Genomic DNA, 24,422 nt, shown 5'->3' on the forward strand with positions numbered 1-24,422 from the left:
GGCAAAAGGACAGCTTCAACAATGTTGCTAGTTTAAGCAAACAAACAAAAACCAACAACAAAAAAAAGCCAAACAACCCCCCCCTCCCCACCCCCCAACAATTAAAAAAAGAAACCCACAACAAAAAACACAACCTTTGGACACTTTGGTACATATGTGCAGTTGTATCTTTCAGACAGTCCACGTTCTGCAACTACCAGCCTTACTAGTTGGCTATTCTACTTGAAGCTACATAAAAAAACCTGCTAAAAATGGTGTCTTTACTTTTAGATACTCTCTCTTTAAGGGAAATGAAGAGATCATTTCATAGCCAGGAAAGAAAAAAGCTCTCTTATTTTTCCTGAAGCTCAGGAAACTCTGTCAGTGGTTTCAAATTTATCTTCCTGGACTTTGATGTCTCCTTTTCAGTTTTATGAATTTCAAGAACAGAAAAGTTACTTTGTTGATGACATATCCAATAAAGATAAAGAGGGACACAAAAAAGCCATGAACATCTGAACCAGAAAACTACAGGTTGTATTGTACAAGCAACTGTCTTTTGATATGAACTGTTGTGTTAGATCCTTAGTAGCTGATTCTATTCCTTCATTAAAATCTCCCTTCATCACAATACTGGCAGCTTTCCCTCACTGTTTTTTTAAGTTTTCTTGTACTACTTATTCCTTGTTTTCTTGGTAAAACATTAAATCCTTGAGTATGGAAAACTGCTGTACAAATAGGAACCATCTATAGACAATTGCCTTACATGCCCATGCCTGAACATATTACCTAGTGTAAAGAATAAAGACTTCCCCCTGGAACTTCGGTCTTTGGCTTTAGAAGGCTTGATTTAGATTAATTGTAGTTTTCCTGTCACAGTGATAAGCTAGCTAGGGTTGGCTGAATTGTGCTACATTACATGAAGGCTTTTTCATTATAGTGCTTGCAAATGCTTTTTTTCAGTATTGTTATGTGCTTTCATAACGTATGTGCTCAGAGCATGTCAGGTTCTTACAACAATGTAGTTATTGAAGCTCAAGACTTCAGACAAATGCGAAATTACTTGCTAGAAAAGTTAATACCAAAGTGTTGGGGAAGGGGAAAATTATAAAGACACACTGTTTTCTAATGAGTCTCTCTGTCTTTTTCTTTTCTCCATGATCTCACATAGCAATGGGTCAAGAAGCTGGCAAACCTGCCTTGCCCAAGGCACCAAGAGGGTATCAGTCTATTATAGGTAGAAGATATGGAAGAAGACATGCCTATGATAGTTTTAGACCATCTTTGAATAGCCAAGACAGAGATGAACAACACAATGAAGACTGTACGCGATTAGAATTGGAGGATATTCAGAAAGAAATTTTTTTATGTATGTGCATATCTTTATATGTGTGCTATTCAACTACTAACTGGGATGCTTTGGGGTGGATGGGAAAGGCACATACAGAAATGTGAAGGGAAGAGAGTAACCACTTAAGTAACACATGTAAAATATATTTCATATGGCTTTATAGTATGAAACTTAGCATGAAGGTAAATTAAGCTATACATTATCTTAGGCTATTCCATTTCACCTTGAAGTGGGCATTCCTGAACTAACTAACTAACTATGACATTATATAATTGAAATTATTTTGTCTTCAAATGAAATTGCAAATCGTGTTTGGAACTAGGCTATGAAATACTTGACATATTATAGACTGGTTGTTCTGACTTGGTAAGCCATAGTGTAATTAGAGTGGAAATTAGTTTAAGCCTGCAAAGCCTCTTGAAAGATTCTCTTTTTATTTGTTTATACCAGTCAGACTGTTTCCCTTTCTTGTATAATGAGTATTGAGCATTAATATTTCCCAAAATGTCTTTGTGACTTCAGCATCTGAATAATAATCATATAATCATTCAGGCTGCAAAAGACCTTTAAGATCATCAAATTTGATCAAGTCCACCACTAAAACACATCCCTAAGCACCTACATGTCTTTTAACTCCCTCCAAGGATGGTAATATAACCACTTCACTGAGTGCCAGCCTGTGTTTGACAAACTTTTGGTGAAGAATATTTTCCTGAGATTGAATCTAAACTTCCTCTGGCACAATTTCAGACTCTTTCCTCTCATCCTATCACTTGTTACTCAGAAGAAGGTACTGACCCCCACCTTGCTACAAACTCTTTTCAGGTAGTTGTAGAGAGTGACTTACTGGTATACTTGCTAATTATTCTTACTAATAACAAAATGTCTTGTTGAATTAGAAACGTAGTTTCATCTTCATGAGGCTATGAGGTTTTCTGCTAAAAGATCATTTGATACAGCCTCAGAGCTGGGTCCTGCACTTGGTTCACAACATCAGTGTGCAATGCTGCAGGCTTGAGGGCAAGTGGTTTGAACGCTGCCTTGTGGAAAAGGGCCTGGGGGTGGTGACTAGCATTCACTGGATTTGAGTGGCAGCATCATAGCTTGTATCAGAAATAGTGTGGCCAGCAGAAGTATGGAGGTGGTCATTCCCCTATACACACAACTAGTGAGGTTGCACCTCAAATACTGTGTTCAGTTTTGGGTCCCTCACTATGAGAAAGATACTGAGATGCCAGAGTATGTCCAAAGAAGTGCAATGACACTGGTGAAGGAATTAAAGAATAAGTCTAAGAAGGAGTGGCTGAGGGAACTGTCGTTTTTTAGCCTGGAGAAAAGGAGGCTGTAGGAAGACCTTACTGCTCTTTACAAGTACCTGAAAGGAGGCTGTAGTGAGGTGAGGTTCAGTCTCTTCTCCCAGGTAACAAGTAATAGGATGAGAGGAAATGGCCTCAAATTGTGCCAGGGGAGGTTTAGATTAGATAGTAGGTAAAACTGCTTCACAGAAAGGCTTGTGAGATGCTGGAATAGGCTTCTCAGGGAGGTGGTTGCAACTTCATCCTGGAGGTATTTAAAAGACAGATGTGGCAGTTAGAGTATGATTTAGCGGAGGGCATGGCATTTTGGGTTTATGGTTGGATTCAATAATCTTAAACGTCATTTCCAACCTAAACAATTCTATAATTCTGTAAAAGAACATTATATCTTCTTCTTTTATAGACTGTTTTGTAACTTTTAAAACTTTGTCATATGCCATTGTTCTTAGAGACTGTTACATGATGTAGATCATCTTGGGATGGTTTAATTTTTTGTAATAGTTTTGCATTTGTCTATGCTTCATACATTGTCTACACTTTAGTTAAAAGTTAATTTCCTGTAAGGCAGCTTTTACACTTGTGGAGATCTTCCTAATATCTGTATAACTCTACCACCTTTATTATTTCAGTTACTCAGAAATTAGCATTTTTGGGGTCATAAGAAATATACAATTTAGATTGTATTATCTCCTTGTTCTTAATTCAGTTACTTCATATAGAAATTCTAGGAGTGACTAATTTTCTATATTGTCTCGTAGCAAAATACCTTTTATATTTGGAGTTTCTTTTTGTATTTCAGCTTTTCAAATGTGTCTTTGAGAAATGTTTTGGTTTAATTTATTTCCCTTATCTCAACTAGGCTGCAATTTTCCCAGTGAATATTTATTTTTTGATGGGTGCTACTACCTAAGTAAGTTGCAGATTTCCTTGCTAATTGGCTTGACATCATATACACATCTCAACAGCTGTGGAAGATGAGTGAAGGAGACATCCTCAGCGTTATTAAAAATCTTACTGGGCTTGGTCCTTGGCAGCCTACTAAAGGTGACTGAGCAAGAGTGGTGGACTGGATGATCTCTAGAGGGTCTACCTGCCAGCTTCAACGGTCAGCTTCTTATAAGCCAGACTCCTAGTGCTGAGAGGCATAGCTCTTGTAAGAGTTCAGTCCCATGAATTCACCAGCCTAGGCATTGGTTAACTATTTAGATGTGTTTTTTTAAAAAAAAACTCTTTTTTTTTTTTAAACTACTCTAATTCCACATTCATCCCTGCTAAAATTATGCTCTTAAGAGGAGTTCTGGTCACAGCTGCATGTACAAAATATAGTACTATTAGCATGCAATTTATACTGGCAATAAATGGCTCTGAGTGTTGCAGGAGGAACAGAATAATCAGTTAATGAATGGATAGTTCAACTTCTAACTTATGGAGATGTTACAGCTTTTTCTAGTGTTTTTTCAGATTTTCTCTTCTCATCCTAAAGTTCCCTTTTATATAAATAGTGTAAAAATGCTGCTTGTGAACACGTTCCTTTAATATTTGCTTTTGTCCATCACAGACAGAGCTGAAATTATATCACTTAAAGCGATTTCTATATGCTTAGTTTATATAAATGAGAACATAAATACATTAGTGAAGAATGACTGCATCTCTGATAATATTTTCTTTTTATCAGATTTTACTGCAGTCCTAGTGAATTGTCTTTTCTTTCTTATGAGCAGTTATTGTAGATAAGAGTATTCCTATGTTTTTTATTATTCCAATGAATTCTTTCTTACAACTTTCTGTGAAGGTTCTGGTCCACTGGCTCAAGTTTCTTCTGGTTTACTAGATGAGCCTTTGTTAGAAAATACTGAAAGTGGAGGACCCATTTGCCAAAGCGTGTCAAATCAAACTTATGGAATGAACACATCACCATTCTCTCTCTGCTGTTGTGGTCTGGAAGGCAGCCACATTCCAGTGAACTTTATGAACCCTTATGAGAATTCTGAGGACCTTGCAGAATATGCATCTGGAGAGCGTAATGATTTGAATACTCAGAATGAGATTGCTTTTGTAAACATTGACTCTTACGAGCCAGAAAGCAGTGATGGAGAGGAAGATTATGCTCAAGACACATTTTCTTTGGCAAGAGAAGAAGCAGGTGTACTTCAGGAAACACTAGATAACATGCTTTCTGAGTTAGAAAGAGACACAGAGACTTTTACTGACTTACAGTCCTGCTTGCCTGCTCAAAACCACAGTGTTTCTAGAGAATGTTGTGAAGAAGCAGGACCAATACCCTTAATGAGATACTTTAGCATAGGTTCAGACCTGGCTTATCCAAACAACAGGACATTTAAATCTTTTGCTGAAGACCAAGCTATACTGAAAAGAAACCCAACTGTTGCCAATTATGAAACACAGCAGATAAAAACCATAGTGGATGTTGGAATTAGAAGCCCTGTAGCAATTGCTAATAATTTAAATGTCAATAATGGAAAGATTGACCAAGGAAATTCACCTGAGGTAGTAGTGAGACCTAAAATAAGAAAACAAAACACTGCAAACCAGTTGGAGAGAGAGAAGCTTCTCCCTAATGATGAAGAGGGAAGTGATTCCTGGAGGAGAATTGAAATTGCTGAGGTCCAGCAGGGCCATGCTGAATGTGTCCTGAGAAACAGCAAAGAGGAGGTGATTTCTAGTATATTTTTTAACTCAGGAGTGTGTGAAGGTCATCAAAAGAACATGAAAATAGACCTGGAGAAAAATCTATCAGCTCAAGAACAAAAAAATGTTCTAGACAATAGTACTTTTGAGGATCAGTTTGAAGACTGCAGTACACACTTCCCAATGTTCCACAAAGATGAAAACAGGTAAAATTTCATTTTTAGAACTGTGTTAGTATTGCATCTTTTATAAAAACAATGTGCAAATCTGAATAATTTGTTCGTAAATCAAACATAAAAGCTAAAGCAATTTCAGAATATGATCAGATAACAAAATGCCAACTTTTCCTTTCAGTTCTCCTTCACTCTTCCTCAAGTTGATCTAAAGAATGATAATATACATCTTCTGGTAAAGTAAAAAGTCTTTCCTTATGCTTAGGATCAAAATATCTTACCACTAAGGAAGGCTGCTTGTTTAATTTTGTTTTATTTTTACTAAGTGGATGGAGGGTAGAGAGGGAAAACCTTGTTTAGCATGTTTTTTGGCAAATTATGGGTCTTTGAAGTACCTTCAAAACTTGTTATTGTCAGAATTTGTTTTTCTTGCCATCAAATCTGACTCTTCTGCATGACAGCCTATGTAAGTTCTTGGCTCCAGTCTTTTGAAAGAAATTCTTCTTCCTTGTCATATCTAATTAACAGCTTGATAGAATTCCTTATAGTCCTTTTTAAATGAAAGTTCTTTAGACCAGTAAGTGTTTCCAAAGTAATTATTAATGAGTAGATTCAAATCTACAAATGGCTCTAACCTGGACACTGGAAACTGCATTCCTTGTGTTTTTGGGCTCTTCACCCAGAAGACAGACTAATTTGGATAAGCCTTATTTTGATTAACTTTTATTTATATAATAATGGTTAAGAACTTTTCACTGTAGAGTTATGTAACTGAGCTATTTGAAGTTAAAAACCCCAAACATTTCTAACCGTCTGTTCATTTATGGTAAACACAGTGGCGTTTGTGATGGTTTCTGACTTGTGTTTTTCTTTCCTATTTTTCTTCCAGTTTGCTTTCATATTGTTGATTCTGTTCCCACTGCATTCTTTGCAAGACATATCTTCTAGATGTTGATGTGGCTTTTTTCTGTGTGTGCCTTCTGTTAGGCTTCTTAAGCTAACCTGCTTAGTAGACTGTCTTTCCACTGCTTTTGTTGAGAGGACAGCATGTAAATTAATATACATAAACTCTTGTCCTTAAAATATTGCAAAGTCCCAGTTATGAAAGAACAAAATCGTTAAGACATTGTAAAGCATGCTAGTAGACTTAATTTTGGTTTTTGTTGTTAAAGATACAGGTGGACTTGCAAATTAATCCTTTTGTTCCTTGTAAGGTTTACTTTTAAAGAAGTTTTGTTACTGCTTGTCACAGTTCAGCTGGGACAATTTTCCTTCTAGCAGCTGCTACAGTGCTGTGATTTAATATGAGAATAACATTGATGACACACTGTTTTAGTTGTCTCTAAGTAATGCTTATCCAAAGTCAAGGATTTATCAGTTTCCCATACTCTGTCAGTGGGCTGTGTGGTGGTTAGTTTCTGTCTGGGGTTAAACCACAACACTGCATAATCCTTTCTTTCCTACTTCTGAAATGCTGCTTTTAGAAGATTAAAATGCTTGGAGGAAATGAACTGTGTTTTACAATTACAGCGTTGGCTTCTATGATGCAAAGTGATGGATTGTTGTAGCATGGTAAAATGAAATACGGATTGTTTATCTGAAAGTGACTATGTTTGTCATGATGAGAGTACCTGAAACACGAACAGGGGGCACAATCACCTTAGTGATTTCTGCAGCCTGGGCCTGCACCTCACATTTTTGCTTCATGGACGTGCTCAGCTATTATGGTACTAACACGTACAGACTGTGTGGGAATAAGAAAGTCTTGCCTATTTGTTAGAATTACATACGCTCAGAGTTGGGAGGGTCATGGTAGGTCCCTGTAGGGAAGGGATAGTGGGGTAAGGGTCATACCTGTTGGGTCCCACCATTGAATTTTGGATTGGATGTCAAGTATTGGCCAGTTCAGCCAGGAGAGTAACTGTTTTCAAAAAAATCCATGTGCAGATGCTGACTTCAAATAGGACTTTTATTATAAACTGTTGGAAATAATTCTTGGGTTGTAAAATAGAGAAAACTGAAATAAGATGTTTGAATTTTGGGACTATTTTTAGTGTTATAATGTTATGTAAACACATAACATTAAAAAAACAAACCACCATCAAACAACAAAAGCCAACAAAACCAACAAAAACCACGAACAACAAATCCCAAACCAACAAAACCACCACTGACAAAAACAAACCACAAAACAACCCCCACAAACTAGCAAAAGGTTCTAAAATGTTAGTATTCAGCTTTACTTGCTGGTGCATTAGACTGCATGTCAGAGTTTAATAGATCTGATTTCTGTTGTAAAATAATCCTTTAAAATAGCCAAAGTTAATTAACATTCTCATTCCATCCCTTTCTCAATCATAAAAATTTTGATAGAAAAATATATTCCTCTTTCAAATTAAAATGCTTTCATATAGTTTGTGTCTTGATCTACTGTAGTCTTGTAAAAGTTTCAGTGTGTAATGCACAGTTTTTCAAAGGTACATTTTACATTAAACAGCAAGTTTTATTGGCTTGTACCTCTAATTTTAGATAAAAGGAGAGTTTCTTTAAACTGCGTCTGTAGGTGGGGTCATAACATTGGTACACAGGCATACTGGGTTTAGCAGACTGAAAACTGAGCTGCAGATGTTGCAGACTGCTGTGTAAGATGTGTTCTACTAAGTGTGTTTCCTGTTCACATACTATTAGTTTGCTTTAATGTTCTAAAGTGACCTAGCTGGTTGACTGTTATTTGAATTTTGATAGTGTCTACTGTCACTGACAGTACTGAGTGAATCTTCTAAGTGGCATTACCAAAGATGTCAGTAAATATGTTCATCCTTCTTGAGATTCTGCTAAAATCACTATTTTGTTGAAGCTGCCCACACTTTGTTATTTTCTATACCCTTTCCTTTGTCGTATCTGAACAAATTGTTCTAGGAAAACTCCCTGCCATTCGCCTCTTCAGGTTGGTGAATTATATAATGTGCAGTAAATCACCCAATTTATTTTTATATGGTTTAAAAAGAGACCATTATATACAGCTTAGGGGTTATAAGAGCTCTTACTTTAAGTCTTGTTTTGCTGAGAGGTAAGGCTGACATTGCTTACTGTTTTTTTAAGCAAGCATTGGTGTTCTCAGTGTCATTGCTGCTGGTTTCTATTTGTAAGTGTTTGGAAAAATATGTGTATAGTGGATCTGGATTTATATTCTTCAGTTGTTTCTTGTGCACTGCAAATGTGGAGAGGGAAGAACAAAACATTTTTGTTACGTGAGGTGGGCAGAATTCATTATTGGAAACTGATGTTTTAGTCATCTCTTTATGTATACTTGCCTTGTATAACATCTATAAACAGTATAAAATTAATTTCTCCTATATTGAGAGAAATGATCATAAAAAAGTAGGAAATTAGAGGATAAAATTGTAGAGTGTTTTTGGCCAGAAAGTTTGTGTTTGTTTTCTTTTCCCTAAAACAACATGTAAATTCACACCCTGCTGCCTTGTTTACATTGCAGCTCAGAATGCAGTGATGGAGAATGGTCTACAGCTCTGCCTACCTATTTTACTGCTACAGAAAAAGACCAGTCCTCAAGTGAGGAGAGCTGGGAGACAGTCCCAGGCAGGAAAGAATATGAACCTGAATTTCAGAGCAGCAACAGTGACGTAGAAGAGAATACAGACATCTCTTGCCAAGGAGGGTATGGGTTTATTTTATTAGCTAATTTCCTGATGCAGTAGTAACAGGTATCCACATGGCACTACACAGAATAACAGCAATTCTAAAAGTAGTTAGTATGCTAGCAGTAATCATTTGCCTACATCAGAATAATCTGAGTGGTTGTATGTATTTCCGATCAGGGAGAAAAAGTGGCAAATTATGCAAACAACTCTGTTTAATTAAAGATGCAGAAACGATGAGATGACATTGACATGTAGTGTCAATAGGGATAATAGCCTCAATATAGTGACTTTAAAAAGCCAGACTGGGCAAGTTATTAATGAAGATATGTAAGTTACATGCACATCTTCTAGTACTGCTTAGTAATCCTTGCAAAGCAGTTGTTTATCTCTTTGTTTTATTGCTGCTTATATTTCACTGCAGCTCTTTATTTCCACAGCTCTAATAGTGATTACAGTAACCTTAAACTATGTGCTTGCTGAGAATTTACTTAATTTTTCTAGTCATTAAATGTATCTGGGTTTTTTGCAAGGCAAAATATATAGCTATAAATAGCCAAGGAAAAATTGTTTTTTTTCCTAAGCATCTAATATTGGCCTTATATTCTTAGTTTGAGTCTTTATAAAGCAGCAAGCCATACATAAGTGTTCTTCCACTTTTAGACAATACCTATTACCAAGCAGTCCAAACTGCTATTGCTGCTTATTTAAGAACAACGGGTCTTTTTAGCTTATTTTGATTTGAGCAGCCTACAAATGTACCCATTTCTGACATCATTCCTGTTTATTTTCCCTTTGATAAGTAAAGTGGAACTCATGACCCTGTGTTTCTAAACATCCTAGTGACCTGTACTTCTTTAGAAAATACAGGAATGAAATGAGTCTTTCTCCTTATGCAAATGGCTTCTCTTGCAATTAATGTCTCTTTGCATTCAGGCTGAGCCTCCCCAAGAAGGCCATAGCAGGAGGTCAGAAGAGCCTTTCTAAATTCTAGTGAATTTAGGAGTTTATAGATAAAAAAAAATATTTAGTAACAAATATACTAGCCCTGTCAGGGATATTGCTATACTAGGGGAAATGCAAAGCAAGCTACTTACTGTAGTGCTGGTCTTGAGTGTTAGAGAAATAATTTTGCCTTAGAACATGAGTGTAAATATATTCTGAATTTAGAGCTGATACTACTGGGAGTTTCTTGGGTTTTTTTACAAGAAACTGCATCTGGGAAACATGCTTCTTTAGTGCTTGTAATATGTGTAGCTTTTGTTGCTTGCATGTGTTTGTAAATTCTCCTAGCTTTTCATTTATTTATTTGAAGAGAAGAAATATTATTGGAGGAAGGAGAGATTCCTCGGTTACAGTACCAAGAAGGAGTAGAAAGTAGCAGTGATGAGGAAGATGATCCAGTTAATGATTTTGTGCATCCTGGATTCTTCCTGTTGGATGGGAATAACAACCTTGAAGATGACTCCAGTGTGAGTGAAGACCTGGATGTGGAGTGGAGGTATGCGTTTGATAAGTTTCTGCATTAATTTGAAAGACTTTATAGTTACTGTTTTGCTTTTGATGCAAGCCTTCAAAGATGCTCATGGCTATCAGCATCAACATGTTTCAAAGACTGAGTTTTAAAGCCTAAGATATTTCAAATGCTGTGTGTCTTCTAACAAGAGAAAAAGGATGTAGATTTACTAAATCAGGCTGTAATCTGAGAAGATTCTAGTGCACTAAATAATAAATGGGTGTACTTTTGCAATTAATTTTCAACATAGTAATTAGAGTAGAATTATAACAAAAGTAAAGTAACGTGTATGTATTCATCTTTCAAGTCAGTGCTAATTTATAACTTTTCCTCTTTTTGTAACTCATGTAAGTTAGACCTTATAAGCCTATTTTATTTCTCTTTCAAATGCCATGTATGTGCTTATCTAATTATCATAATTTTGAATGCTTCATTCAATTATATGTTATTAGGTTACTGAAGAATATTGCACATTTGCAGCCATCCAACAAGTGTTTAATCAACAAAGTGTCTGCTCATGCAAGCCATGAGCTGCCAGTTTCTCCAGGAGAATGCTGTGGAAGACAATGTCAAATGCTAAATAACATCCAGCTAAATAACATCCACAGCCTTTCCGTCTTCCACAAAGTGGGTCACCTTGTCATAGAAGGTCAGGTTCACAGAATCACAGAATCAGCCAGGTTGAAAAAGACCTCAGAGATCATCAAGTCCAACCTATTACCCAACACTACCTGACAACTAAACCATGGCTCCAAGTGCCACATCCAATCTTTCTTTCAACACCTCCAAGGACAGCTACTCCATCTCCTCCTTGGGCAGCCCATTACTGTCCAATTACTCTTTCTGTGAAGAACTTTCTCCTCAAGCCTAAACTTTCCCTGGTGCAGCTTGAGACTGTCCCCTCTCGTGATGTCACTGGTTGCCTGGGAGAAGAAACCAAGCACCACCTGTCACCAACCTCCTCTCAGATAGTTGTAGAGAGCAGTAAGATCTCCCCTGAGCCTCCTCTTCTCCAGGCTAAACAACCCTAACTCCCTCAACCTCTCCTCATAGGGCTTGTGCTCAAGACCTCTCACCAGCCTTGCTGCCATTCTCTGAACACATTCAAGTATCTCAATGTCCTTCTTAAAATGAGGAGCCCAGCACTGGACACAGTACTCAAGGTGTGGTCTAACCATTGCTGAGTACGGGGGCAGAATGACTTCCCTGCTCCTGCTAGCCACACTATTCCTGATACAGGCCAGGATGCCATTGGCCTTCTGGGCTACCTGCTGGCTCATGTTCAGTCAGCTGTCAATCAGTTTCCCCAGGTCCCTTTCAGCCTCTCCTGCTCTCCAGCCACTCTGACCCCAGCCTGTAGGGCTGCATGGGGTTGTTGTGGCCAAAGTGCAGAACCTGGCACTTGGACTTGTTAAATGCCATCCTGTTGGACTCTGCCCATCTGTCCAGCCTGTCAAGGTCCCTCTGCAGAGCCCTCCTTCCCTTCAACAGATGCATACTTGCCCCCAACTTGGTGTCATCTGCAAGCTTACTAATGGTGGACTCTATCTCATCATCCAGACCATCAGCAAAGATATTAAACAGGATAGGGTCCAACACTGATCCCTGGGGCATCACTGTCACTCTCTGGGCTCAGCCAGTCAGCCAGTTCCTAATCCAGTGGAGAGTGCTCCTGTCCAAGCCATGGGCTGACAGCTTAGCCAGGAGTTTGCTATGGGGGACACTGTCAAAGGCCTTGCTGAAGTCCAGGTAGACTACCTGGTACATCCACAGCCTGACCCACATCCACCAGGTGGGTTACTTGGTCATAAAAGGACATATGGTTGATCAGGCAGGACCTCCACCTCCTAAGTCTGTGTTGCCTAGCTCTGATCCCTTGGCCATCCTGCAGGTGCACTGTGATTACCTTCAAGATGATCTGCTCCATAATCTTACCTGGCACTGAGGTCAGACCGACAGGACTATAGTTTCTCGGTTCCTCCATTTGGCCCTTCTTGTGGGTGGGTATCACATTGGTCAGCTCCAGTCATCTGGGACCTCTCCAGTGAGCCAGGACTGGTGGGAAATGGTGGACAATGTCTTGGTGAGCTCATCTGACAGTTCTCTTAGTACTCTAGGATGGATCTCTTCCGGTCCCATGGGCTTGTGAGTATCCAAGTGGCTCAGCAGATCTCTAAGTGCTTTCTCCTGGATTACAGGGGGACTAAACTGCTCCCTGACCCCATCAACCAGTTCAGGAGGCCAGTTATCCTGAAATTCTCCTATCTTACTGTTGAAAATTGAGGCAAAGAAGGTATTTAGTACCTCTGCCTTTTTCCCATCTTAAGTTACAATATTCCCCTCGAAGTCCAATGAAGGGTGGTTCTTCTTGCCCCTCTTTTTACCATTAACATATTTATAAAAATGCTTTTTATTGTCTTTCACAGAAGTGGCCAGTTTAAGTTCTAAGTGGGCTTTTGCCTCTCTAATTTATCTCCTACACGATCTAACAACATCTTTAAACATATCTCGTTACCTTCCCCAGATTTCCAAAGGCAGTATACCCTTTTTTTTTCCCTTAATTCCTTCAAAAGATACTCGCCATCCAGGCTGGTCACCTTCCCCGTCGGCTCATCTTTTGGCACATTCAGACAGCCTGTTCCTGTACCTTCAAGAGTTCCTGTTTGAAGTAGGTCCAACCATCCTGGAGCCCTTTGTTCTTAACAGCTGCTTCACAAGATTCCCAAGCCTTAGCTGCTTAAATAAGCTGAAGTCTGCCCTGCAGATGTCCAAAGTAAGGGTGTTGTGGTTGCTCCTCCTTGTTTCCCTTGATATTGAAAACTCCACTATTTCATGATTGCCGCACCAAATAGGAATTGCCCTTCATGAAGCCATTCTTACTGGGCCTGATGACCTGGTTGCCCTGCACATAGCACTCATGATGATCTGCTCTATGACCTTCTCCAGCACTGAGGTCAGACTGACAGGCCTGTAGTTACGCAAATAATCCTTCCAGCCCTTTCTGTAGATGGATGTTACATTTGCTAACTTCCAGCCAACTGGGACCTCCCCAGTTATCCAGGACTTGTGATAAATGAAGGAAAGTGGCTTGTGAAGCACCTCACCAGTTCTCTCAGCAGCCTCAGTTGTATGCCATCCTGCCCCATAGACTTGTGTATATCTAAGTGATGCAGCAGATCACTAATTGTTTCCTCTTGGATTATTATTTCTATGTCCCAGGTCAGGGGACTGAATATCCAGCAAACAACTGATCCTGCTACTAAAGAATGAGGCAAAGAAAGTGTTGAGAACCTCAATCTTTTCCTCATACCTGACCACTGTGTTCCACCCTGCATCCAACAAAGGGCAGAGATCCATCTTAGACCTTCTTTTGTTGCTAATATATTTGCAGAAGTGTTTCCTATTCTCTTTAACAGCTGAAGCCAGCTTTGGCCCTTCTAATTTTCTCCCTGCACAGAACAACTTCTTGGGCGGCCTCCCCCTTCTTCTAGCAACTATAAACTCTCCTTTTTTTCCCTGAGTTGCAACAAAACTTCTGTGTTCTGCCAGGCCAGCCTTCTTCCCTGCTGACTCGTCTTTGGGTACATGGGGGCAACCTGTTCCTGCACCTCTAAGAGGTCCTTCTTGGCAAATGTCCAGCCTTCCTGATCCTTCAGGACTGCTTCCTAAGGGGCTCTGTAGACCAGTCTCTGAAACAGGCCAAGGTCTGCTCACTTGAAGTCCAAGGTGGCAGTATATATAAAGAGGTGACCCCCTCCTTTAATTCTCCAACAATCCAGAACTCTTTCATTTTGTGATTGCTTTGCCCAACGTTACCCCCAACTGTCACCTCACTCGTAAGTCCTTTTCTCAGAGGCAAGACCAGCAGGGTGCACTCCGCAGCTAGCTCCCTCACCAGCTGTGTCAGAAAGTTGTCCTCCATACACTCTAGGATCATCCAGGACTACTCCCTCTCAGTTGTGCTGTATTTTCAGCAGACATCAGGGAAACTGAAGTGTCCCACAAGAGCTAGCAATCGTGAGACTTCTTCCAGAAGAAGTCTGAAAGAATATTTTATCTGTCTCTCAGTCCTGGTTGGGTTATCTACAGTAGACTCCCACCAGGATATTTGCCTTGTTGGCCTTGCCTCTGATTCTTACCCAGAAACACTCCCACATTTTTTTCACTATCATTAAGCATAATACAATCAAAACACTTGCTGGCATACCCCACTGCCTCTCCTTCCTTGCCTACTTCTTCTGAAGAGTTTGTAACCATTGATTGTGGCATTCCAGTCTTGTAAGACATCCCACCGTGTTCCCATGATGGCCACTATGTCATAGGTTTCCTGATGCACTATGGTTTCCAGCTCCCTCTGTTTGTCTCCCATGTTTTCTCTGTTAGTGTAAATGTACTTCAGTTGGTCTAATGCTCCCACCACCTATTTGCAGGGAGAAGTCCTAATTGGTATCTGACTCTTCTCACGTGCTCCCATGGTTAATAGCCCATCAGTAACTCTTGCATTAAGACACCTGGGTTTCCATTCCCTACCTCCACTGATGCAGCAGATTCCATGTCTTGCATGGGGATGTTGTGCAGGACCCAGCATTTGGCCTTGTTGAGCCTTACACTCCTGGCCTCAGGGTGCACACAATACCCTTGTCCAGATTATTGATTAAGATATTAAAAAGAACCAGGCCCCAGTCCTGAACCTTGGGGAACATAATAGGTGATTATGATATCATAGAATATCTTGTTCATAGTGTGTTTGTTTGTGGCAGGTTTAGGCTGATGCCTAGGAAATTTTCCACAAATCTTGAGTAGAAAGTGGTAGAATGTAGATAAATTACCATTGGATGTAAAAGAAAAATTATGCTAAGGTCTAAATAATCCCATTGGTCTGATAACTAACATAAAATTAGTTATATAAATTAAATTTTTCTCTCTGTTGGCTCGTTGCTCTAGCAGATACTAGCTGGCTGATTCTGCTGTCTTGCTGACCTTGGCTGCATTTCTTTGTTGTGGCTGAGTACTAACAAGCTACTCCTTGCTTTTTCTTCTCTTTTTCCTTTCCCTTTCTATCAGTGTGAGAGCTGAAATCCCCCCACACCGACAATAACCAGGCTAGCTCAGTCTGGAAAGCAAATGAAAGCTGTGTTTACAAGAAAATCTACAATCTATGATGAAATGCAATGAATATGTACAAATATACAAAATTCACAACATTTACAAATATATGCAATCAACAGAAAAGCACAACCAAGCTCCCTTTGCTTCCCTTAAAAGGGGCCTTTCCCAAGGGGCCTCTCCCCCAGAGCCCCCTGGCAGAAAGCAGAGAAGTTAAGAAGTAGAGAGGCTGTTAACTTAGCTTGCCAAGGTCAGTGTCTTATCTTCAGCCAGAAGAGAAGAAGAAGCAGCAGCCAGACAGCCCAGCAAGGAAGCCTAGACTCCCACTGCCCAACTTTGTTTTGAGTAGTAGTTCTTAAACATTTCTATCTATCCAATGGAAGTGTTTAAAACAATCATTATTTTGCTGTCTTAAACCCAATAGTGACTTATTTACATTCTTTTGCTTTCTCTGATTGCACTTTGTGAAGAAAAATTAAAAAGACAGTTTTAAACCATCACACCCTTTTACAGGGTTGAGGGGAAGGGGATAGAGGAAGGAAGCTATTGGTAGCCCCCTGGTTTTGTCCAGGAAGGTTCTCATGTTGTTTATAAATTGTAAATACATATAAATATTGTATATTTTGTACATATTAATTGCATTTCATGTTTCTAGATTTTAGTTTTGCTTGTAAATATAGCTTCATTTGCTTACATCCCACTGAGCTGGTCTGGCAATTATATTTTTTGGGGGATAATTCTCTCAAATTAGTTAGGGAGTAATTTCAACCCACCACATTGTTTTAAAGTAAGAATGAGCTAGACAGGATGCTTCCCAGTGAGAGACTTAACACTTGCTTATTAAAAATATTACAAGCTACAGCGTAGACATACCAAGACCAGTGATATTTTCTCCTTGTGAGGCTATATTGTGAAAAAGCACTACAGGGTCTAATGTATGATAGTCCAGCCTAGAAGTAAGGCATATGTTTTTATAATGCCAGGGGGCAACCCAGCAAATTAATTATAGGATGTGGGCAAAGCCTAGTTTTAAATGCTGAAGTTTAACGTTGGTAAGCTTTCTAATTGCTCATAACAGGAAGGAAGATGTTTCTCTAATAGTGCATTAATTTTGTCTGTTGAGCATGCAGATCTGTGTGTGATTTTGCTTGTGCCCATTTTAAGATTTGATCTCTGCATGCTGAAAGCTGAACTTGAAACAGCTACCAAGCTATGAAACTGTGACACACAATACAATCAAAATCTAGATGCTAGTTGTAAAATTAGCTTAATGGCATACATCCAAAATTTATGAGCCAACTCGTATGCCCTTTTATATAGTAGAAGCAGTAGTCAGTGGAAGAGGCTGCCATCATACTCTCCTGAGGTCTGCGTTGTCCCATTAAGCTCTACCACTGTACTGGGAACACATGCTGGCAGAGACTGCTGCAGGTTTGGGGAGGCTAAGGTGCCCTGTGTGGGACAGCCAGCTATTCTGGGCAACTGTTTAAGCAGTGTGTGAGAGAGGTCTTCAACTCTTAGAGAGTCCAAGGTCAAAGAAACGGGCAGAAGAGCTGCTCCACATGCTGTCGTATTCCCTTGCAGCTCCTGGGGAAGACCATGACAGATCAAGTAGATTATTTGCCGAGGGAGCTATGCCTTGTGGGAAGCCCATGCTGGAGCATGTGGTGAACTTAAGCCTGTGGGAAACCTCCTTGCAGGAGCAGGTTTATCCTGAAGGACTATAGCCTGTGGAAAAACCCCATGCTGGAGCAGAGAAACAGTGTGAGGAGGAAGGAGTGACAGAGAGGAACTGCTCTGCGCTGATTACAGCCTCAATTCCATGCCCCTCTGCACTTTGAAATGAAGATTGTTTCCTAACTCGTGTTTTTCAGGCTACTTGATGAGTTTGGTGATGGGCTAGGACTTGCTCAAGCTATTCATTTTGTGGATCCTCAGTTTCTCACATTCACGGCAATAGAGGGACACTTACAACAAGCTGTGGAGGTATTAAAATATTCTTGGTGCTATTATATTGGTGACATTTTGACATAAGTTTTTAATATTGAATTATTTGTCATTATAATCTGAAAATCAGGAGAATCAGGGAAAAAATGCTTTTCTGTTTCAGCTTGAATTTTCCAGTCTGCAAGCTTGAAAATAAATGTCGGATGTTCTTCTAAATGATGTAGTGCTAGAAGTTCTACTTCTTCTACACTATGTGTTTCTTTAATATTAAAGGAAAAAAAAGATGATGACTGATACCAGTATAACCATACGTTTCCTGGTAATAAGTGTTTTTGCATTAGAGCTTTTGTACTGGAGAACTCTGAGCTTTGACTAGCTTTAAGTATATTCTGGTTTGATGAAGAGATTGGCCTGGGTTTAATTATTGCCTCACTAATGGTCTGCCTAATGACTGTGACTTTATTAAACCTTTTCTGATTTGAGTTACTTAGTCCATCTCCTTAAGTTTCCCAAAGTTTACTTATCTAAAGTAGTAGGTTCATTAACCAGACCTTTTTCACCTGTAACAACATAATTTATTAAAAGAGCCTCTTACAGCTTAGAAAAAGTTCTGAAATTACTCTATTCAGCAAACAAATTTAGTGTAGCTGTGAAACACTTGAAAGGGATCTGGCATGATAAAGCATCCAAAATTCGAGTACATCTTGGGGTGGGGTTTGGGAGGACAGGGCAGGGTAGGGGACAGGATGGGAGAACTGTCCCAACTATGATATTTGAAGGGGAGTATTAATGAATGTATTTAATTATTTTTAAAAATAAATTTAAAAGCTGTGTTCCATAAGACTCTGGGATCATAAATTGTAATAAGATGCATGTGTAAAGTTGTTGTTTTATTGGTTTGTTTTTCACTTTTTTTTTCTTTTTAAGAAATCACTGGGAGTGTTTGGTTTATTTCATTTTCAGTGTAGAGCAGTTTGAGTGTCTCTGCAGTGTCAGTGATTTCATTTATGTATATTTCCTCTATGGATTCCCATGTGGAAGGAGTTTAAAGCCCTGTAGACCACAGCAATCCTGTTTTTAGCAGTGTACAGCATTTGGTTTATGGTACATGGAACAGTAAGCAGTCACACAAGTAATAATAGGAAGGAAATAAAGGTGTCTTTGAAGTTACAAAGGTATCTTACAAAAGCTGTGAAATAGACACTTCTTTGCTTGGTTTCGAGTATGCAATCTTAAGCATCAGAGTAATTGTGAGGTGTTCTGTGTGTGATGTTTCTCTTGTGCAGCTTTCAAAAGAAAACAATACAGTGTTTTTGTAAATTGTTTTCTCTTTGAGAGCACTAACCCTGGAGACAGAGAAGTTTGACACATAAGTAATACAGTGTCCTGTTGTCTGTCTGGGGTGTTACTTAATTTTTCCAATTAACCTAATTAGGCTTAATATTTTTACCTCAAATTAGACCATTGCAGCTGTAGCAAGATGCTATTATAAATACTAGAATCACCTTGGCATTGACAAGGCAATATCATCTGCTGTAGCAGAATTGAATGCTTTTGAGCTGTTAAATGGAGGTGGTTTGCATACTGCACTAGGGATAATTGTCCCAGGATTTCCTTTAAATTAGCAGACAGCTAGATGAGAATCCATGTGGCAATAGGAATGGTAAACATTTGCCTGTTAGCTCATGCTGATCTTTCTGCTGCTACAAACATTTGACTGTAAGTTATCAACTTGCTGGTTTAGATCTATAGTGGGATGGTTTCCTAAGCAGCCTTACAACTGTGATAAAAGTACAGGCATGTTTTCAGCTTCTGTGTTAGTAACTTTCCCTAAAGTTTAAGAAAAAAGAATGTTGAAAATGTTGGTATATAATCCAACATTTACGTAGTGTATTTCTGGCTGAATATACCATTGACATTGCAAAAATACCATGTTATTTTAATCTCACTTTTTTTCCCCCTCTCGTGGAGAACTTTTCAGTGTCTTATGGGGTTGAATGTATGAAGTAACCAAAATATATGCCTGCTGTAGCATCAATCTTAAAGTCTCTGAATGAAATGGTATGGTGAAAATTTTAAGTTTCAAATGAGATGACTATGTCATTATGTAGATGAGAAACCATCTGAGTTATTCAATAGTTGAAGCTGGAATATACATTAATGAGGCTTTTATTTTCAGAAAGCAAAATGCAATGACAGTTTTGTGTTCTCAAGTTTTATTGCATTTTTGATTTGCTGGCTTTTGTGAAACTATATTAAATGTACAAATCTTCATCAGAAAACAAGTTTTAACCTTGTCCCGATACTTCAAGAAAGCTAAAACCCAAAATGCTACTATTTCAAAGTTCAGCCTGCCATTGTGAAAATAAAAATCATGTAATGAATAGTCTGACAGACATAACTTCCATTTAATAAAGTTAGAATTTGATTGCTTTTCTTGCTTATTTGTTTTCATATGGAATGTCATTCATGAATAAGAGAACTTGGTCTCTCTCATGCTTCAGGCTGCTCTGGAGCAGTTGGAGGCTCTTGAATTTGAAGCTGAACAGCCTCATCCACCAGCTACTAAAGACACCATAGACAGTCTGCCAGAGATTGTGGTTACGGATGACCACAATGGTATGAAAAAAGAATTCATAATTCATTTCCATAAAGTTTGTAAGAACAAATTTAGTTTTCTGTAATACCATATGTGCAATATTTAAACATACTTACTGTGCATCTGGCAATGCTACTCTAAGAGCTTTTGGATCTTGAATTGGGCCAAATACCAGATTTTGGAAAATGAATCTTTACTGGACTATGTGTGATTGTATTTTGAAATCATTAGTGATACTACTGATAATATGTGTATTTTAATTTTAGCTCTTCTTAGATGTAAAACAAAATTATAATAATAATGTGTGGGTGTGTTTTGTTTGTTGGTTGTTTTTGTGTGTCTATTTTTTTTTAATTGTGTGTAGGCCAAGACCGATGTTGTATTATCTGTTGTAATGAGTATGTGGAGGGTGAAATCATAACACAGCTACCCTGTCATCATATGTTTCACAGATGTTGTGTAACTCTGTGGCTACAGGAAGTAAGTACTACAGGATTGATGGAGTTTTTGGGTTGATTTCATTTTTTTTCTTTGGGTTTTTTGTTTTGTTTTAGTTTTTTGTTTTGTCTGAGTATTTGCATTCTTCTGAGTGGAACGTTTTGTAACTTTTTCAAAATGTGGGATGAAACACTAGGAAATAACTGGCTATTAATTTTATGCAAAGTCTAGTGCAAGTGAGGAAAGGCGTTTATATCCATACTCACATGAATGGCAAATTCTTTGATAGAAGGGGTATTTTTGTGAGGAAAAACATGATCTGCTTTTAGTAAGAAAGAAAGAGAAGGATGAGTTATAACTAGTGTTGGTATGAGAAAACCAACCCCAAAACAACCTTCCACATGTAAAATCAATTCTTTGAATAAGACTTTGCAGAGAGCCTCAGATATCTGCTGTGTAACTGATGTAAAAGAAAAACAAAGCCTTTTTCCTGAGATTCTTAGCTGTCACATAGCGCCAGGTAGCCATCAAATTTAACTTTGAGACAGTGCTGTTGTGAAGACATTAATATTTCAAAAATAGTAACATTTAGCCTTTCAGTAGACCTGAATGCAAAATGCGCCTGTGACCTGTTTTTTTTTTTCCTCTTTTTATAGTCAGGAACATGCCCAGTTTGCCGTCATGTGCTTTCACCTGTGCTTCCTGAAGTTGCAGTGGCCATTGATCCCCATATCTGATAACGATACAGCACCTTCTGTTGATGCAAGATGTTTAAACCAGGGTCTGAAATTAAGTCTTTGCTGCCAAAATAAAAATGTCTACTTAGCCTATTTAATTACAATGGTGAAAACAACTATGTGTAAACTGCTACATTTAAAATGCTATCTGTGGTATATTTTTTAGTTTAGAAAGAGAATAGAAGACTTTCTAAACTCTCTAGGTTTACAATTATACCCTAAATTTTCAAATTTCAAATTATAAGATTATGCAGGTTTTTTTCTAGGCAGAATGTTGCTGGTAGCTGTGATGTCTAAAGCTTGTATTACAATTTTTTTTTCCCAAGGAGATTATTGATATGTCACTTTGTTCAAGTTTTTGCAGCTGCAGTGAAGTTGCAGCATACTGAAGTTATGCTCATCATCTGATTTTGCATAATATAGTATAATTATTTTTTTTTTGTCAAAGTGGCACTGAGGGACTCTAATTGATTTTTTTCTAATATTTGCATCATATAGGAAGATATTCTATGTGCCAGCAATGGTAGAACTGGATTCCACTGAAAACAGACTGCATAATGGAAGAATATTTCTTACCTGTTTACTGCAAAATAAACTTTTATCCTAATGTTGTAAGTGCTATTAAATTGCTGATGTCTGGGTGTTGGTGTTTTAGATCTGTTTTGTTTTTAAAAATGCTAGCACCATTTTAAAGGCCGTATCTTGAATAAGTTGGTAAGTATGGAACTTCAAAAATTGAAGTTCTAACTTTCTAAGAAGTTGTATTGCTGTTATCTGGGCACACTAATCTTCCAATTAGTGTTTCAATTCCATTTTACTAATTTGGCCTCCTGCACTCTCTCCTGTGTTTGTGCGTACTCTCTTTTCAAGATGTCTGAGAACTACCCCAGATGATAAAATACTAATGCAGCCTTTAAACTTATCTAAGTGAAATTGTTTTGATTTGGATTGTTTTGGTTGGAAAAGATTGTTAAGATCTTTGGGGTGCACTTCCACCAGTTCTCTCAGCACCCTTAGCTGAATGCCACAGACTTATTCATGTCTAATTGATGCAGCAGGTCACTAGCCATTTCCTCATGGATTATCACAGAATCACACAATGCAAGGTTGAAAGGGAACCTAAGGATCTGTTGGTCTAATTGTTCTAGGTGATAGTGTAGTTTAAATGAGATATTTGTTATATCAGCCTTATCTCTGACCATTATGTTCCTCCCTGCATCTAACAAAGGACAGAGATTCTCCTTAGTCCTCCTTTTGTTGCTAATATATTTGCAGAAGTGTTTCCTGTTCCCTTTAACCGCTGAGGCCAGATTAATTTCCAGGTGGGCTTTGGCCCTTCTGTTTTTCTCCCTACATAGATTCATGACAACTTTGTAGTCCTCCTCAATGGCCTCCCCCTTCTTCTAGCAGCCATACATTCTCCTTTTTTCCCTCTGAGTTGCAACCAAATCTCTCTGTTCAGCCAGACTGAATGACAGAGCACAGAGAATTGCGATCAACAGTGTAAGGTCTAGCTGGAGACTCGTAGCTAGTGGTGTTCACCAGGGATCTGTACTGGGTCCAGTCTTGTTCCACATATTCGTCAACAACCTAGATGAAGGAACAGAGTTTACTCTCAGTGAGTTTACTGATGACACAAAACTGGGAGGAGTGGAGTGTCTGATACACCAAAACGCTGTCCTGCCATTCAGGAAGACCTGGACAGGTTGGAGAGTTGGGCAGAGAGAACCTCATGTAGAATCTTGCACTTGGGGATGAATAACCCCCTACATTGCTGGAAAGCAGCACTATGGTGAAGGACCTGGGAGTGCTGGTGGACAAGTTCACCATGAGCCAGCAATGGGCCTTGCAGCCGACAAGGCCAAAAGTATTCTGGGATGCATTAAGAAGAGTGTGGCCAGCAGATTGACAGAGGTTTTCCTGCCCTGGTGAGGCTGCACCTGGCATGTAGTGTCCATTTGGGGTCTCTAGTTCAAGAAAAACAGGGAAATACTGGACAGAGTCCAACAGAGGGCTATGATGATGATGAGGGAACAGGAGCATCTGTTTTATAAGGAGAGGCTGAGAGACCTGGAGCTCTTCAGCTTGGAATAGAAAAGATTGAGAGGGGATCTTATCAATGTATATAAATATCTAAAAGGTGGAGATCATGAGCATGGGGCTGGTCTCTTTTCAAGTCATGGTCAGTGATAAGAGGAAACAGGCACAAACTAGAACACAGGAGGTTTCACTTGGGGAGAAAGTTCTTTACTTTGAGGTGATGGAGCACTGGAACAGGCTGCCCAGGAAGGTTGTGGAGTCTCCTTCCCTGGAGACTTTCAAAGCTTGCCTGGAGGTGTTCCTGTGCAACCTGATCTATGTGTACCTGCATGATATAGTTATGCAGTTACTAATGAGCAACAGAGATACTAATAAAAATATTAATTTATTAATATAAAAATTTACCAATAACTTTATTTATGGTATTTTACAAATACAGGTGTATGACTGTTGTTAGTCATCCCCACAAAAGGGTACAAGCAGCAATTTAAGTGATATTAAGCAAAACCAGAAGAATGCAAATAGCCCTTCTGACGGTTTGGGTCCTGACTTTATGCCTGTCCTGTACCCTTCAAGACTGAGAATCCCACCAGACAATGGTCACTGCAGCCTCCAGTCTTGATGTCTCAAATAAATTCTTCTGCATTAGTGAAAAACAGGTCTAGCACTGGCTCTCCTCTGGCCTGATCCCCCATTACCTACACCTCAGGAAGTTGTCCTCTCTGTACTCAAGGAGTTAACCTGGACTGCTTGCATTTCACTGTGCTGTTTTTCCAGCATATGTCCAGTGGTCAAAGTCCTCTATCAGGATAAGAGCCTGAGTATGATTATTCCTGCAGCTGAAGAAAGGACTCTGAATTCTCTTCTGGATTTTTAATCTCTTAAATGATGTCAAGGCAAGATCACAAATCT

General features: G+C 38.9%; 1 protein-coding gene across 1 annotated transcript; it reads left to right on the forward strand.

Annotated features, from left to right (window-relative positions):
- Window positions 1-1,146: 1,146 nt before the first annotated feature.
- Window positions 1,147-21,470, forward strand: PJA2 (praja ring finger ubiquitin ligase 2). Its single transcript, XM_054397628.1, has 8 exons — window positions 1,147-1,348; window positions 4,439-5,501; window positions 8,965-9,147; window positions 10,443-10,628; window positions 17,624-17,735; window positions 20,201-20,315; window positions 20,660-20,775; window positions 21,390-21,470. The coding sequence occupies exons 1-8, from the start codon at window positions 1,153-1,155 to the stop codon at window positions 21,468-21,470; spliced, it is 2,052 nt and encodes a 683-aa protein (XP_054253603.1). The 5' UTR covers window positions 1,147-1,152.
- The last annotated feature ends 2,952 nt before the right edge of the window (window positions 21,471-24,422 follow it).

The sequence above is a fragment of the Indicator indicator genome, chromosome Z (assembly GCF_027791375.1).
Source record: "Indicator indicator isolate 239-I01 chromosome Z, UM_Iind_1.1, whole genome shotgun sequence".
NCBI lineage: Eukaryota > Metazoa > Chordata > Aves > Piciformes > Indicatoridae > Indicator > Indicator indicator.